This window comes from Lutra lutra, chromosome 11 (assembly GCF_902655055.1).
Source record: "Lutra lutra chromosome 11, mLutLut1.2, whole genome shotgun sequence".
Classification (NCBI taxonomy): Eukaryota; Metazoa; Chordata; class Mammalia; order Carnivora; family Mustelidae; genus Lutra; species Lutra lutra.
Window position 1 is genome coordinate 75,873,752 of NC_062288.1, and position 18,877 is coordinate 75,892,628.

Genomic DNA, 18,877 nt, shown 5'->3' on the forward strand with positions numbered 1-18,877 from the left:
TCTGTCTACTTGTGATCTCTCTCTGTCAAATAAATAAATTTAAAGAAAAAAGAAAAGAAACTATTTGAAGACTATGAAAAGGAAATGGTAGTAGGTGGATTGTAGAAAATGGAAATTTTAATTACTAATAAGTTATGATGAGTTTCTTATTTTGTACTTCCTCTGATATCCTGAAGCCTGGATCCAAGGTAGTCAAACCCTTTAAGTGGGTACCTTCTATGAATAGAGGGACCTACGGGAGAAGTCTCCAGAGAAGCACCCTGGTTTTGATTCAAGGATCCTAAAAGAGACTCCTAATATACCAGAGAGTGGGAGAAATCCCCTCAGCGCTATTCCTCTACCCTATATCTCTTACATCTGGGTCTCCTGAAACGTCCTATTTTGGTGTTGGCAGTAGTGACAGTAGCAACAGTGAGAGCCCACATGTGCCTAAAACTCTGACAGATGGGAAAATTCCTCTCCAAAAAGGGGTTCTGTGGTCTCAAGAAAGCAGGACAAAATTCCATTGCCATTTTTTCTTCTCTTCCTTTCTCTTCTGTTGTGTGGCTCCAGAAATGGGGATAGTCACAAAAGTAAATGGCAGAGTGAGATAACTAAAGGCAGTTTCTGGCCATTGAACCAAGAAGGGGAGTCCTTGAGAACCAGAAAATATCTGGGAAGTCAGAGAGAATGAGGAATTGAAAAAGAGACCCTTAATGTTGTATGTGAACTCTTGTGCCTATGTCCAAGCTGTACACATGGGATCCAGCTCTAAATATCATACCAAAGACTTTGAGAACAGAACTATGAGACAGACCACCTCCTAGGCCCCAGACATACCACTATGTTTTATATGCGTGAGACAGGCATGAATATCATAGCAAAGGCTTTGAAAATTGAAATAACTTCAGAACATGAAGCTACAGAAAGCTGGTCAGAGTTTTTAGCTTGAACCCAATTGGGTTGATTGTATGCTAAAACAAGACTATCAGCAACCTCCATAGGACTTAATCTAGACCCAGAATCTTCTAACGATCTATTCAAAATGTCCAGGATACAATAAAAATTACTTGGGATACAAAGAACCAAGAAAAATCCAAACCATATAGGAGAAGATAATCTACAGACACGAATTCCTAAATGACCCAGGTGTTGAAATGATCAAAGACTTTTGAAGCAGTAATTATGAAAATGTGTCGAGAAGTAAGGATGAATACTTTTTTTTAAAAGAAAATTTTATTTATTTATTTGAGAGAGAGAGCGTGAGCAGAGGGAGGGGCATAGGCAGACTCCCCACTGAACAGGGAGCCTGGACATGGGGCTCAGTCCCAGGGCCCTGAGATCATTACCTGAGCTGAAGACAGACACTTAACTGACTAGCCACCCAGGCACCCCAGGATGAATACTTTTGAAACAAATGGATAATAGAAAATACCAGCAAAGAAACAGAAAACAGAAAGAGTAACAACATAAAAGTTTTAGAACCAAAATGTGCACAATTTTACAGTGATATATTGAACTATTTATCTCACTAGCCAAGACCAAGAGCAAAAGGGAGATGAAAGTGTGAGTGAACGTGAAGACAGATCAGTAGAAATTATCCAGCCCTAAAAACAAGATTGAAAGAAAATGAACAAAGCCTCTGGGATCTGTGGAACAATTCTACAAGGTATAATATGTCATGGAATCCTAGAAGGAGATGAGAAATACCCCATTGCAATAAAAAATATTTGCAAAAATAATGGCTAAAACCTTCCTAAATTTTGTCAAATCTGGAGATTCTAAAAGCTCAGCAAAACCCAAACAGGATAAACTCAAAGAGATCCATGCCAAGACACATCAGAATAAAACTGCTGAAAGCTAAGCGCAAAGATAAAATCTTATAAGCTTAGAAAGCAGAAGGAAATCAAACAATATTTTTATTTTTATTTATTTTTTAAAGAATTTATTTACTTATTATTTATTTATTTACTTTTCAAGATTTATTTATTTGACCAAGAGAGATATGAGAGGAGAGACGGAACACAACCAGGGGGAGTAGGAGAGGGAGAAGCAGGCTTCCCGCTGAGCAGGGAGGGCAATGCGGGACTCGATCCCAGGAACCTGAGATCATGACCTGAGCCGAAGGCAGACACCTAATGACTGAGCCACCCAGGTGCCCGAAGATTTTATTTATTTAGGAGAGAGTGAGAGCACGAGCCTGCATGCACAAGCCGGGGTAGGAGGAAGAGGGAGAGAGAATCCCAAGCTGAGTGGGGAGCCCCACTCAGGGCTGGATCTTAGGATTCTGAGATCATGAGCGGAGGTGAAATCAAGAGTCTGACGCTTAATGGGCTAAGCCACCAAGATGCTCTAAACAATATTTTTTAAAGCTCTGAAGGAAAAGAGCCCTCAGGCCAGAATTCTATATACAATGAAAATATCCTTCATTAATGAAAGTGAAATAAAGACTCTCAGATGAAGATGAAGAATTTACTATCAGCAGACCTGTTTAAAATAAATGCTAAGAGAATTTCTTGAGACAAAAGGGAAATGATATAAGAAGGAAACTTGAAAAACATGGAATGAAGGAAAGGCAAGAGAAATGATAAATAGCTGGGTAAATATTATAAACTTCTTCTTCTCTCCAGGTATTTAAAACATGTTTGATGATTGAAGGCAAAAAAGGGAAAAGTCTAATAGTGTTTTCATTGTGTGTAGATATAATACATAAGAAACTACAGTATCAAGTGAGGAGAGTAAATGTACTTTATATGGTGATAACTTTCTACATTCCAACTGAAGTTGTAAAATGCTTATTTTAGAATCAACTGTAAAAAGTTACACATATATAATATAATCCTAATAACAATGATTATACAGAGATATAGCAAAGAACAAAAAAAATTAAATTGTTCAAATAATTGTAAGAGAGCAGACCAGAGCAATGAAAAACAAAACTAAGAGACAAATAATTAAATGGTAGTTACAAATCAAGACATACCAATAATTATATAAAATATATATGGTCCCAACATAAAAATTTAAAAATAAAGATTGAATAAATAAAAACATAAAACCAAACTATATGCTGGGTCTATAAGAAATTCATTTCAAAAACTCATTTCAAATGTAATAATACAGGTAGATTAAAAAAGAGAAGGCTAGAAGATACATCATGTAAACACTAAAAGATGAAGTAGCCATGTCAATATCAAAGTAGGTATCTGAGCAAAAACATTTACCTGAGATAATGAGGGACATGACATAATTATAAAAGGGTCAATTTACCTGGAAGAAATACAATACTAAATGTGTATGTGCCAAACAACAGGCTTGCAAAACTTATGAAGCAAAAATTGACCAAACTGAAGAAAAAGCAGACAAATTAACAATCATATTTGATATCAACATTCTCCTCTCAGGAGTTGGCAGAATGAGCAGACAATAGCAGTGAGCAGACAATTCTTGCTAATGCAGAAAAGTAGCAAGATAAAGAACTCAAAAATACCACCAACAGATTGAATTTAGTTATTTATAGAATGTCACTCCACAACAGCAGAATATACATTCTTTTCAAGTGAACTTGAGATATTCATGAAGATCATATGCTGGGTAATAAACATTAGCAAATAGGGTGCCTGGGTGGCTCAGTGGGTTAAGCCGCTGCCTTCGGCTCAGGTCATGATCTCAGGGTCCTGGGATCGAGTCCCGCATCGGGCTCTCTGCTCAGCAGGGAGCCTGCTTCCCTCTCTTTCTCTCTCTCTGCCTGCCTCTCTGTCTACTTGTGATCTCTCTCTGTCAAATAAATAAATAAAATCTTAAAAAAAAAATAAACATTAGCAAATTAAAAGAAGTGAAATTATATAAAATATGTTCTCTGATTGAAATGGAAGGAAATGGAAAATCAGTGAGGGAAAGAAATCAAGGAAATCTCTGAACTTTTGGAAATTAAGCAACATGCATCTAAATAATCTATGGGTCAAAGAAGTCTCAAAAGATATTAGAAAATACTTGAACTAAATAAAAAGGCATGATTATGAAACCATGTTGAATACATATTCTAAGTCAAGAATAAATATTGTAATCTCTGGGTTAACTAATAAATAATAAAATGTATAACTTTTCCATTTGTCTATTGCTACATAACATACTGCCTGCCCCCCCAAATTACTGCTTTTTAAAAAATGTTATCTATTTTTAAAATAAATTCAAGTATAATTAATATACAGTGTTTTATTAATTCCAGGTGTTCAATATAATGATTTAACAATTCTACATGTTACTCAGGGCTCATCACAATGTGTGCTCTTAATTTCCTTCATCTATTTCACCCATCCCCTGTCTACCTCCCTTCTGGCAACCACCAGTTTGTTCTCTATATTTGTCTGTTTTTTTCTTTTTCTTTTGGTCTTTTTCTCTTTGTTTTACTTCTTAAATTCCATGGACGAGGAAATCATATGGCATTTGTCTTTCTCTGACTTCTTTCTTGTTGTTTCAAATGGCAGGATTTCATTCTTTTTTATGACTAATATTCCACCTAAATGTCTGCTTTTTTTTTTTTTAAGATTTTATTTATTTATTTGACAGAGAGAGATCACAAGTAGGCAGAGAGGCAGGCAGAGAGAGAGGAAGGGAAGCAGGCTCCCTGCTGAGCAGAGAGCCCGATGCGGGACTCGATCCCAGGACCCTGAGATCATGACCTGAGCCAAAGGCAGCGGCTTAACCCACTGAGCCATCCAGGCGCCCTGCTTTTAAAAATTGAAATAGAATTGACATATAACTAATTTTAAGTGTACAACTTAATGATTTGATATATGTATATATTGCAAAATGATTACAATAAATTTAGTTAAGGTCCATCACCACATGTAGTTAAAATTATTTTTTTCTTGTGGTGAGAGCACTTAAGCTCTATTGTATAACAACTTTCAAATATACAATACAATGTAGTTCACTATAGTCTCTATGTTGTATGCTACATCCCTAGGACTGATTTATCTTGTAACTAGAAGTTTGTACCTTTTGACCCCCTTTACCCATTTTATCTGCTCCTCAACCCATCACTGGCAACCACCAGTCTGTTTGCTGTATCTCTGAGTCATTTAAAAAGAATATTTATCTAAAAGATTCCACATATACATAATGATACAGTATTTTCTTTGACTTATTTCACCTAGCATAATGATCTCAAGGTCCATCCATGTCGTTGCTAAAGACTAGATTTCCTTATTTTTAATGGCTGAATAATATTCCATCTCTCTCTCACACACACACACACACACACACACACACACGCACACACAATTTATCTCTTAATGGACACTTAGGTTGTTTTCATGTCTTGGGCATTGTAAATAATGCTGCAAGGAACATGGGAGTGCAGATATCTTTTTGAGATAGTGATTTAATTTCCTTTGGATAAATTCTGAGAAATGAAATTGCTGGATCATATGGTAGTTCCAATTTTATTTTCTGAGGGACATCCATACTGTTTACCATAGTGGCTGTACCAGTTTACATTCACACAAATAGTGTACAGGGGTCCCTTTTCTTCACATCCTCGTTAACATTTATTTCTTGTCTTTTTTTGATAATAGTCATTACAATAAGTGTAAGGTAATATCCCACTGTGGTTTTGATTAGCATTTCCCTGATTAGTGATGTTGAGCACCTTTCCTGTACCTGTTGGCCATCTGTGTGTCTTCTTTGGAATAATATCCATTAAGGGATACTTTTCTCATTTGTTAATTGGATTTTTTTCCTTTTGAGTTGCATAAGTTCTTCATTAATTCCTTATGAGATAAGTCACATCTCTCATTCTGTAAGTTGTTTTTTCACTTTGTTGACAGTTTCCTTTGCTGTCCCAAACCTTTTTAGTTTGATGCAGTCTCACTTATTTATTTTTGCTTTTATTGTCTTTGCTTTTGTTGTCAAATCCAGAAAATCATCATTAAGAGCTTACCACCTATGTTTTCTTCTAGGAGTTTTAAGGTTTCATGTTTTACACTCATGCTTTTATTCCATTTTGAGTTGATTTTTGTGAAAACTGCAAGATAGTAGTTCAATTTCATTCTTTTGTATGTGGCTGTCCAGTTTTTCCAATACCCCTGATTGAAGAGACCATCCTTTCCCCTTTGTATATCCCTGTCTCCTTTGTTGTAAATTAATTGACCAAATACGTATAAGTTTATTTCTGGGCCCTATATTTTGTTCCATTGGTCTATGTGCTTTATATGCCAAAATCATTGTTTTGGTTACTATAGCTTTGTAATACAGTTTGAAATCAGTAAGTGTGCTGCCTCTAGCTCTACTCTTTCTCAGGATTATTTTGGCTACTTACAGTCTTTGTGGTTCCATACAAATTTTAGGATTGTTCTATTTTTGTGAAAATGCCATTAGAATTTTGATAGGGATTGCACTGAATCTATAGATTGTTTTAGTTTGCACAGACATTTCAACATGTTAATTCTTCTAATCCATGAACATGAAATAGCTTTTTATTTACTATGCCCTCTTCAATTTCTTTCATCATTGTCTTAGTGTTTAGTGTACATGTTTTTAACCTCCTTGGTTAAATTTATTCCTGGGTATTTTATTCTTTTTAATGCAATTGTAATATGATTGTTTTTGTAATCCTCTTCCTGGTAGTTCATTACTAGTGTATAGGAATGTTACTGACTTTTATATATTGATTTTATAACCTGACATTTTACTGAATTAATTTATTCTAAGGGTGCCTGGGTAGCTCAGTCGTTAAGCATCTGCCTTCAGCTCAGGTCATGATCCCAGGGTCCTGGGATCGAGCCCTTCATCGGGCACCCAGCTCAGCAGGATGTCTGCTTCTCCCTCTCCCTCTCCCCCCTGCTTGTGTTCCCTCTCTCGCTGTATCTCTGTCAAATAAATAAATAAAAATCTTTAAAAAAATTATCCTAACAGTTTTTTTGGTGGAGTCTGTAGGGTATTTTATGTATAATATCAAGTCAGGTGCTTTCTTTCTTTCTGATTTGATGACTTTTTCCCCCTTGCCTAATGCTCCACCTAGGATTTCCAGTACTATGTGGGATAAAAGTGGCAAGAGTAGACATCTTTGTCTTATTCCTGGTCTTAGAAGAAACCCTTTCATTTTTTCACTATTGAGTACACAGCTACTGTGGTTTGTCACATATGTACATTTCCTCTCTACCCATTTTGTTGAGAATTTTAAATCAGAAATGGATGTTGAATTTTGTCAAGTGCTTTTTCTCTGTCTCGAGATAATTATGATTTTTTAAATTCTTCATTTTGTTAATGTGATGCATCACTTTGATTTGTGCATGTTGAAATATCCTTGCATCCTGGAATGAGTCCAAATTGATCGTCGTGTGAGATCCTTTTAATGTATTATTGTACTCAGCTAATATTTCGTTGAGAATTTTTACACCTTTGTTCATCAGGGATATTGGCCTGTAATTTCTTTTCTGGTAATGACCTTGTCCAATTTTTGTATCAGGGTAATTCTGACCTCATAAGTTTAGAAGCGTTCCCTCCTTTTCTATTTTTTTTTAAAGAATTTGAGTTGGATTGATAGTAATTAATCTTTAAATGTTTGCTAGAATGCCCTGGTAAATTGATATGATCTGGACTTTCATTTGTTGGGAAGTTTTTGACTACTGATTCAATATCCTACCCAGTAGTAGGTCTGATCAGATTTTCTCTTCATGATTCAGTCTTAGTATGCTTAATGTTTCTAGGAATTCATTTATTTCTTATAAGTTTTCTAATTTGTTGGTGCATAATTATTCATGGGACTTGCATGATTCTTTGTATCTCTGTGGTATCAGTTATAACATCTCCTCTTTCATTTCTAATTTTTAGTTCTCTTTTTTTTCTTGGTGAGTCTAAAGTTTGGTTAATTTTGTTTATCTTTTCAAAGAACCAGCTCTTAGTTTCATTAATCTTTTCTACTGTCTTTTTAGTTTCTATTTCATTTTTTTTCTTTTTTTTTCTTCCTTTCACTAACTTTGGGCTTTGTTCTTCTTTTTCTAGTTCCTTGAGATATAAAATTTCTTGTTTCTTAATGTAGGCATAATCACTATGAACTTCTCTTCAGCTGTTTGGCTGCATCCTATAAGTTTTGGTATGTTCTATTTCCATTGTTATCGGTCCTGAGATATTTTCTATTTCCTGATTTCTCTTTTGATTTCTTCTTTGACCTATCATTTTTTCAGTAGGATGATGTTTAATAGCCATCTATTTGTGGATTTTCCAGTTTTCTTAAAGCAACTGATTTCTACTTTCATACCATTTATGGTTGGAAAAATGCTTGATATGATTTCAGTCTTCTTCAATTTATGAAGACTTGTTTTGTGGACTAATATATGATCTATCCTGGAGAATGCTCCATGTGTATTGTCCATCACTAGTAATCAGAAAAGTACAAGATGAAACAGAAACAATCAACTTTATTGAAGCCATCATATAGGAAGAAGTTTAAGTCAGTTAATATTAAGTGTTGGTATGGCTATGGGATAAGTAATGGATACTCATAGACTGCTGATAGGTCTGTAAATTAATATAGGCTCCTTGAAGAGTAGTATAGGAATGATGTAGTAAGGCTCTCACCTGGAAACAAGGAGGTTTGATTACAAAGATACTATTTTTGAAGGTGTAGGCAGAAGAGCTGTTACCACCCTCAGACTGGAAGGAACAGGAAGTGAAGGTTCCTGGAACCCAGAAGGAGTGAATCTTGTTGAGGTGCAGTCCCCTTCAGTTAGGGTCACAGACAGCAGTGTTGCAGGGAGGAGAGCCAGGTGAATTAATACATGAACCTTGCTCTACTTCAGATATTCCACTGGGGTTCTCCATTGGATAAACCCAACCAAGAGTTTAAAGGTCCTTTGATGTGGTTCATAGATTCAGCTTCCCAGGGTGGTCTAGGGTGAGAGAAGATCTGGAGGGGCAAACAGAAACACCTGGCAACATCAATAGTTAATGATATTGAAAATATCTGTGCCCTATAACTAGCTATTCCACTGCTAAATATAGCTAAAGAAACTTTGTCATGTATATATAAAGACACATATACAAGCATGTGCAGTAATACCATTGAGGATAAATCCAAAATAACTAAAAACTGTATCAGTCAGGGGACAGGTTAGTAAAATGTGGGAGGGACATATGATGAAATATTATACAACCGTTCAAAGGAATTAATTACATCTTTGCTTTTTAACATGGATGCATTGGAAAACAATGTTGAGGGAAGAAGCAAATTGTAGGATGAGACAACATACGTATAACCCTGTATTAGTTGGGAATAGTTTTGGCACCATTAACAGAAAACCCAACCACAGTGATTTAATTGAAGAAGAGATTATTTTTCTCACATTGAAGAGTCAGACTATCCAGAGAGGATGCAGCTAGACCAGGATATGTACAAGGAGGTTTCTTTCATTGTTCTTAGTGGATGGCTCCCTTTTATGGCTTTTAGGTATTGGGTAGCAGCCCCATATCTGTGCTTAAAATTTTATCACTTCAGATTATTTGCCAATTCAGTTAACTTGGATTTTCCCATATCTTTAGTGTTAGTTTTCGAATAGACATGAAATGAGTAAATATTTTTCAAGTCAGGTGAATTTAATGAATAAAAACCTGAGAAAATGTGTATTGTTCAGGTGGATAAACTCTGGCACCTCCTTTGGTGTATAAAATGTTTCAGGGAGATGAGGTCCTCTGTGACTTGGGAAGGTAAAAGTGTATTAGGGTAGGTATCAACCTGACAGTCTGACCACAACTGAGTCACACACCTCCTTACACCATCCAGTCTTCACCTGTATGGAACAGTAAGAATACAAACTCCAGGTCTCTCCACTATCACAAGAGAGTTTAATAAGCTTGGCTTTATAGACAAATGGTTTCTACTTCTGATTTGTGGCTGCTTGCACCCCTCTGTATTTGAGTATGGTACAACCTGATAAAAAGGGAAAGGGGAAAATAAAGGGACTCTTACCAGATAATTTATCATCTGTAATGCCTACTAACTGTATCTTGTGGATTGTGAATACATCTCTGTCAGTTTAGACAATTTAAGTATTTTTAGTTACATAACATTACATGATAAAAAAATATTTCTCTCAAACAAAAATATGGTCCTGGCAATTAGAAAAATATGACTTTTTTTCCTCATGTAGAGTATCATTTTTGTGTATGTAAGGCACTGTAATAAATGCTTTAGATGAGTAATAACAAATTATAGCCTACCTTTTATTTAATGTATGGCATATACTAGACATTGTAGAAAATTATAAGCCTTAGTTCACTAATCCTTGTAACAAACTTACAGGTTTAATTCAATAGGTTTATTGAAAATTAAATTGGTTAAATGACTGGCATACAGTAAATGCCCAGTTGAAGATAATTTTTCAGTATGATTATTATTGTCATAGATGAAGAGGAAGAGACTTGGAGGGCTTAGCTAGCTTTCTAAAACCTGCACAGCTAGTAAGAGGCAGAGCTGAAACAGGAAAACAAGTCTGCCTGGCCACAAATCTTCTAATTATAAAACTCCTACAACCCCTTCTATGTCACTACATAGAACATTCTTTTTTTTTTAAGATTTTATTTATTTATTTGACAGACAGAGATCACAAGTAGACAGAGGCAGGCAGAGAGAGAGAGAGGAGGGAGCAGGCTCCCTGCTGAGCAGAGAGCCCGATGCGGGGCTCGATCCCAGGACCCTGGGATCATGACCTGAGCCGAAGGCAGAGGCTTTAACCCACTGAGCCACCCAGGCGCCCCTACATAGAACATTCTTAACAACAACCCTAGCTCAGGATAATCTTTATTTTTCAAATTAGGAAACTAAGTTTCAGAGAAAATAATTATTAATAATAATCATGTATTTCTTGACTTATGCAAGGTACTGCTGGTGACAGCTGGGGTCCTTAGGAAGCAGATACTGAGGTGAAGATTAGCATACTGGACATTTCTTTGGGAATGCTCCCGAGAGCAACACCTGTGCAAGGGAAGGGAGGAGGCAGGAGTGGACAGATCGGAGAAAGATCACAGCCTCACTGAAGACTTCAGCCAGGCCCACCAGGAGCTCTGCAGCAGGGTGGTCGTTTAGGGTTATCTTGAGTTGGGATGAGGTCCCCTGTAGGTGGGACCTTTAAACCCCTAGGTTGATTAGCCATCCCTGGAACTAGCTTCGGGGAAGCTGTTGCTTTGGGGAAGGCAGTTTGCTTTACTGGAAAAAACTCCCAAAGAGGCCTGTCTGCTCCCTGCACTCACAGCAGCTGGGGCAGTAAGTCCTTTACTCCTAAAGGGAGATTTAGGAGCCACATCACAGAAGCCACTTGAGGAACCAAAACCTTACTAAGGAAAAAAATCTGCATTTTTTTCTTTCATGCTATAAGGCCATTCCTATTTTATCTAGAAGCTGATTTAGGGACTTTTTGTAACAACTTTAATTTTTCATTTCTCCATTTTAAGTCCAGTCTTGGTTGGCTACAGCTAACCATGACTATATTATAATATTATAATACTGCCACTATTATATCAAGGAAAATTAATTATAATATTACCCCTGACTGGTTACTATGGAAGATTCTAGGGGTCTCATTTTAATTCCTTACACTAGGGGCAGGAAAAATTATACATCTGCAACTCCCCAAATTGGTTTAACATTAATGAGCCTGAATCCATGATGAGAAGAAATTTACTTTAAATTCGGTCTAAATGTCTTCTAAAAGATTTCACATATTGGGAATTAGGCCAGTTTTCCTTCTGTGACTGTGTTTTGTAGGAGGGCATGGTTGAGGCTGAGCCCTAACCCCACAAGGAAAGGTAAGTCAGTCTTTCACCATATTCTCATGTGGAAATCTGATTAAAGAAATAAACCACTCAACCACACCTGTTCTTATGATACAGTCTCACAGTTTTAACACTTACATCCTTGCAATAACAGTAATCCTATTGTCTTTCTTAATAATAATGTATTTAGGTTTTCTGATCTCATATAAAATATATAACATATGGGTATAATGTCTTACACATACTAAGCACTCAGTAATCATTTAATGAATTGAAATGTCATTCCTAGTAATTATGCCAAAAATATAAAATTGGCAGTAACCAAAATTAAAATCAATTCTCATACATTAGATCTCTGAATGTGAGACCAAAAGCAAAACCACTCATGAGGGGTTCAATTTGCTTAGTAAACACTGATTCTTGTAAAGCCCCTAAGGTTTTGTTCTATTTTCAGAATTCCAAATTGAATGTATTTTTGAAGAAGGCATTATTCTGAGTCAGTCTTAGAAATAATCTATTTTACAGATGAGGAAATCAAGACCCAAAGAATGTACACACTAATGACAACAACACTGGAACCTAGGCTACTTTCTATTTCACGTGCACTGGAGAGGTGAGGGACAGGTTAGGGGGTGAGCAGGAAGAGGGAGCATGTTAACAGTGACATGGATTTCAAAAGGAAAAAAAGTAAAAGAGATTAAATTGTTTGAAAGACTCCCAAGAAGAAAATTCATGGAAACAATTATGAAAGACCAGTCAAAAAGAAAAAGGTGATATTATTATTTTACTGAGAGAAGTCCAGAGATGGTGCCATTCCAGAAAATGTCTTTATTTTATTTTATTTAATGATAAAGAAAATACTGTAATGCAGCATTAAAAATTTGTTCATTTTGTTTAGAATATTGATAAGATAGTCTTAACTTACAGGTACAAAAATATAATAGAACATTACTCAAATGGCTTAGAATTGGTTTCTCTAATAACTAACAAATGTGTCACATAAGTCCAGTATAACATTTTTATTGGCACTTGAAATAAATGTATTACTCACTAGTGGATGTGCCAGAAAGAAAATCCCCACCCTATTTCCACCCCCACAGTGCTACAAATTATTTATTAAGCAGCGACAGAGTGACTTGGAGTCAAACAGAAGTCATCATGGTTATCTGTGTTCTTAAAGATTAACTTTCACATAGTGTTAAGATCAAAAAATGTTTCATTCTAAAATCATTCCGTAAAAGAAACCAAAACTCGATTTTGCTTCTGGTGCTTGAAATTTTAACTGGCTTAATTTCTGAGTGATACCCTTTTAGAATTTTAAAGAGCCTGTTTTCTGTATTTACTAAATGCAGTAAATTTAAGTTAGGTATTAGCTGAAATATCTCCCACAGGAAAGCTTTCAAAATTGAGAGTGTAGCCTTGCTTTACCCATCATTTATCTAGCCCTAATGTATCCTAGTCAAGCCTAGGTGGGTCTTTCCCTTCTGTTTCCAATAGACTTTAGGTGCTCTGAGAATTTTTGGTATTGTATGATAATAACTTAGGACTAGGTAAAGCCTACGTGAGAAGTATTTAGCTAATGTTTCTGGCTTCAAAAAAATTTTGTACACTCTTCTGGGCCAAGCACTATACTAAGCTCATAGCAGATACCCTAGAAATACTGGTTAAGGAATTTCTCTGCCAGGATGGAAGTGTGAGGAGCAGCATGGTATTACTCCCCAGAGAAACAAATAAAAGCTAGAGAAAGCTATAAAAATACAACCTTTATTTAAAGTCTCTGGAAAGAGTCCTAAGGGCTCAGAACCAATGAGGAAAACATTTACGCAAGGAAATTTACTAAAACTCGGGAAGAATATTAAACCATGATCCATTCTCTCCCTTACAACCTGCTCCTTGCAGCCCAAGTCAGCTCAGCTTTGCAGGAGCTCCACTCTGGGCTGCCTCTCCCTTAAGCTACCAAATAAGGATTACCATATCTCACCTGGACAAGCCACCAGCTTTCTTATGCTCCCCCAACTTTGAGCCTAAGTGGCTAAATTCCGGTGCATAGCTGATTGAGTTAAGGGCTTGATCCTTCCATTGAGTCCCACAGGATAGAGTGGATCCCAGAAATTGCAGGCCAGAATACTGGGGCCTGATCTCTCTCAGGCCAGCTCACTTATATGGCAGATTGTAAGAATCAACCCAGTAGACCAGACGCTACCGCCTTACCCAGCACTCAGAAAGTGGCTCAGAGTTGTTGCCCAGGGGTAGAATCTGTCTGTAAGGAGAGCTTGAAACTTCTCCCCAAAGGAACTGACTTTATTTGAAAGAGAATGTGGAGAAAATCAAGCCTAAGGTCATCCTCAAAGACAACAGTTTTTTTTTTTTTTTTTTAAGATTTTATTTATTTATTTGACAGAGAGAGAGATCACAAGTAGGCAGAGAGGCAGGGAGAGAGAGGAGGAAGCAGGCTCCCCGCTGAACAGAGAGCCCGATGCGGGGCTCAATCCCAGGACCCCTGGATCATGACCTCAGCCGAAGGCAGAGGCTTAACCCACTGAGCTACCCAGGTGCCCCAAAGACAATAGCTTTTTATTTTTTTAAATTTTATTATGTTATTTACCATACAGTACATCATTGGTTTTTTGTTTTTTTGTTTTTTAAATTTATCTGACAGAGAGAGATCACAAGTAGATGGAGAGGCAGGCAGAGAGAAGGAGGGAAGCAGGCTCCCTGCTGAGCAAAGAGCCCGATGCGGGACTTGATCCCAGGACCCTGAGATCATGACCAGAGCTGAAGGCAGCGGCCTAACCCACTGAGCCACCCAGGCGCCCCATCATTGGTTTTTGATGTAGTATTCCATGATTCATTGTTTGCGTATAACACCCAGTGCCCCATACAATACATATTCTTAATCAGAAGCAACAAGCTAAACCGTAGGCCAGAGAGAACCAGAGAAAGAGTTCACCAGAGAGAACCAGGGAAAGAGACAGCTAAGAAGGGCCCTCCCTGGTTGGGGTAAACCTCAAAATCTGACTTTCTATCAGACTGCTGGGCACTTCACACCCCAGGGCATGCCATGTGAGCAATCAACCAGTAATTAGTGGAACCTGAGGGTTGGGTGTAATACCAAATGTGGAAGACAGCCTATCAGAATAATCAGAAAAGGAGACAGTTAAAAAGGGCCCAGGAACTTAGAAGTCTCAAGAGAGTCCTACATGTTAAGAGGTACATGTGGTGAATCCTAGAGCAACCATGAAGAAAATAACTAAGAAATATGGTGAAAAAAATCATTAAAAGATGTTTTTCTATGTAAGTCATATAGAAAACAAGATTAAAATGATGGACATTTCTGTCCAGTATACCAATAATACACAAATAGTAACAGGAATGTGGGTGGATTAAACAATCAAAAGGCAGAGGCTGTCTATAAATTAAGACAACTCTTAGTTGTAACTCTGTGACCTTCGACTAGATTGGTGAACTACAGGTTGGGGGCACTAAATCTGGGCAACCACCTGTTTTTCTAAGCAAAATTTTCTCGTACCACGCTCACTTCCATTCATTTACGTATTGCCTACAGGTGCTTCTGCACTGCAATAGCTGTGTTAAAAAGTTGTGACACAGACTGCATGGCCTGTAAAGCCTAACATATCGACTATCTGGCCCTTTACAAGAAAGTGCTGACTAAACTAAAGGAAAACTAACTAAAGGAAACCCAGTTTGGAAGTTCTTCTTTCACTAATTCTATTCCCTTGGGCAGTAAAAAGCAAGGCCATCATTTAAGAGTGAGATGAGGAGGAGGTCTTAGAACTTTGAGGACAGAGAATCACAAAGTAGTTATCCAGTGAAAAAGCTGGTAGACGTACTGGGGAAATCGAATAGAGTTGCCGGGTGGTACTAAGCACTCCACTTAAGGAGAGTGGCAAGTATGCATGCTTATCTTTCTTTGAAAGAGGTGCTTTAAATGGATTATTTGGGTTCCAAAGCCGATTCTAAGATATAGGGACATTTTTGATCCCAACTAATTAAAAATTAAATACTAGTTAATTAAAGTTTTTCTACTTTCAACTGCATAGAATTAACACTTGATTTACATTTCTATCTGTGTGGTTTTAGAGGGGTCACGTAGGAATTGTTTTAAGAAGAGAAGAAAAATGATTTGTATGGTCCTGTAAAAGAATGACTATTCTAGAAGATACAGGAAAGCACTATAATTAGGTCAACAGGGTAGGAAGAGGCTTATTATACTCTAGGTAAAATTAGCAATTTTTAAGTGATGAGGAAAATCTAATTTATTCTGTTGAAACTTTATGCATGAAGAAAGAATTTTTTTTAAAAGATTTATTTGAGAGAGAGAAAGCATAAGCAGGGGGAGGGGCAGAAGGAGAAGGACTCACTGCCGGGCAGGTAGCCTGATGCAGGACTCACTCAATCCCAGGACCCTGGGATCAAGATCTGAGCCAAAGATAGACACTTAATGAACTGAGCCACCCAGGCACCCCTGAAGAAACTATTTAATCACAACAAATGCTGGCCTGTTTATTTTCAGTCTGTAATCTGAAAGTTATATTTGTGAAGGAAGTAAAAACATACTTGGAATATGCAGATAAAATGGACTTTACAGTATTTCTTTCCCTTGAATAACTAATTATGTTGAAGTACATTGGGGCAGATCACTATTTTAAGGACTATCGTAATCTCTTTGGAAAGCAAGTATTTTATCAGTTTGCATTTCATAGTTCATGCTAGTAGTTGAGAGATGCATACAGTTTGGTTTGATTAGAGGAAAAAAACCATGGCCTACATAGACAAGATCATCTTTAAGATAAACTGAGGTGAAAGACTACTGTGAAATAATCAGGTAGTATGTCTGTTTTGTTTTGTTTTTAAGGAAACTAACTTACTTCTGTTTGCCTAAGTGTGCTAGGAGTGAAACACGATCTGTGTTGAAAGGAGAACCTATTCTATCCTAGTCTAGTTTAGTTCTAAGTCTTGAGCCCATTTAAATTGAGGGATATAAGAAAAAAAAAAGTCTTGCTATGGCACTTAGGATAAAACGTCAGACACCAGTTTCTTCCAGTGATAAATGGTGGAGTATATTCTCAGAAAAGGAACGATGAAAGTCTTGCTGCTTTGATACATACAAGAGCAGAAATGACCACTAATTATAGTTCCTTATGCTACTCTTATTTTCTACAATTTTTTCCTTTTGCTTGAGGTTTACCTTTCAGCAGTTGTAGATCAACTGTATCTGTTCTAAGTATGGTAGTAAGTCAAGCCAGATTTAACTATTATATTCCTGTGAAATTGGGCCTGACCTTTTTTACCTTCACTTTTAAAATCTGAGCATCATCATCTTGATTTTGAAAAACAAAATCATGTATTATACTTCTTTAGATTGATATGAGAAATTATTTGCCACATGCTACTCACTTTCAAAACATCTTTAAGAATGTTACACATAGGGGTGCCTGGTGGCTCAGTTGTTGGGTGTCTGCCTTCAGCTCAGGTCATGATCCCGGGGTCCTGGGATCGATCCCTGCATTGGGCTTCCTGTTTGGCAGGAAACCGGCTTCTCCCTCTCCCACTCCCCCTGCTTGTGTTGTCTCTCTCTCTGTCAAATAAATAAATAAAATCTTAAAAAAAAGAAGAAGAATGTTACACATAGTATATATCATAGTTCTTATCGACACATTGCATAAAAAATTTTAAGGCACTTTGTGCTTTCTATACTATTTTCTAAATTTTCTTTTTAAATTTACATTTGAAATATTCTCCCTAAATTTTTAATCCATAATTCAAAATTTTTACATTTTATTCTTATCCTTTGCATTCTCTGAAATAATTTCAAAATTATTAATTTCCTAATGTTATATAACCAAAAAATTTAAATGAATTCCTTATAATAATGGAAGAGAAAAATAAGGACTAAAAAAGGGTACTAACTTATGAACATTTTACAAATTCTGTATAAGATTCACTGTGACAGGAGCGCCTGGGTGGCTCAGTGGGTTAAAGCCGCTGCCTTCGGCTCAGGTCATGGTCCCGGGGTCCTGGGATCGAGCCCCGCATCCGGCTCTCTGCTCAGCGGGGCGCCTGCTTCCCTTCCTCTCTCTCTCTGCCTGCCTCTCTGCCTACTTGTGATCTCTGTCTGTCAAATAAATAAATAAAATCTTAAAAATTATTAATAAATAAATAAATAATTTAATTTTTTCATCATAAGTGCCCTGTTTAAGCCCCATCAACTATTTCCCCCATCTCCCACCCATCTCTGGTAGCCACCTGTTTGTTCTCTACAGTTAAAAAACAGGAACACACTGCTTTTAAATGTCAAAGAATATTAGATAAAACTTTTATTTTGAATGTGATTTAGAATCATAGAATCAAACTTGAGAATCACTTGTAATTTACTACTTGATCAAAATTAACATAACAGTATAGCAAATGATGTTTTTAACTCAAACTGACAAACCATCTTCTCTCTTTTTTTTTTAAGATTTTATTTATTTATTTGACAGAGAGAGATCACAAGTAGACAGAGAGGCAGGCAGAGAGAGAGAGGGAAGCAGGCTCCCTGCTGAGCAGAGAGCCCGATGCGGGACTCGATCCCAGGACCCTGAGATCATGACCCGAGCCGAAGGCAGCGGCTTAACCCACTGAGCCACCCAGGCACCCCCTGACAAACCATCTTCTAAAGAAACTTTTTGCTCTATGCAATCATAATTTCTCCTATGGAGTATCAGCAAATAATGTACTTATACCGTGCCAGAAATAGATAAAAGCAACATTCGTAGGTAATTTGAATTATACATACATTATTCAAAACAAATGTTATGGTTATTTTCTCTGGAAGGTTAGCTTGCAAACAAAAAGAAGAAACCCAAATCCGCATACTGCAATAGCCGTCCTCTTCAAAATTCTGCTATTCCATGTTGATACTTTTTCCATTAATGGAATGTGAGTTGGATCATTTTCTCGCTCATTTTGCAACTAATATTTAGTATAAGAAAATGAAAAGAGTTAATGTACAGTACACTGAAATTATCTTTGATTTTTAAAAATAAAATATCCATGTTAATTCAGTTGATGTAGAGGCAGCCAATGCAAGATTTCCATGGAAGATTTAAAGTGAACACATTCG

At 36.8% G+C, this 18,877-nt stretch overlaps 1 protein-coding gene across 1 annotated transcript in view; it reads right to left on the reverse strand.

The window, feature by feature from the left end:
- Positions 1-18,453: 18,453 nt before the first annotated feature.
- ASZ1 (ankyrin repeat, SAM and basic leucine zipper domain containing 1) overlaps positions 18,454-18,877 on the reverse strand; it is a 53,728-nt gene continuing 53,304 nt past the window's right edge. The window contains exon 13 of the mRNA XM_047695526.1: positions 18,454-18,726. Within this exon, the coding sequence (XP_047551482.1) occupies positions 18,574-18,726 (153 nt within the window). The 3' untranslated portion in view covers positions 18,454-18,573. The remainder of the gene's footprint in view (positions 18,727-18,877) is intronic.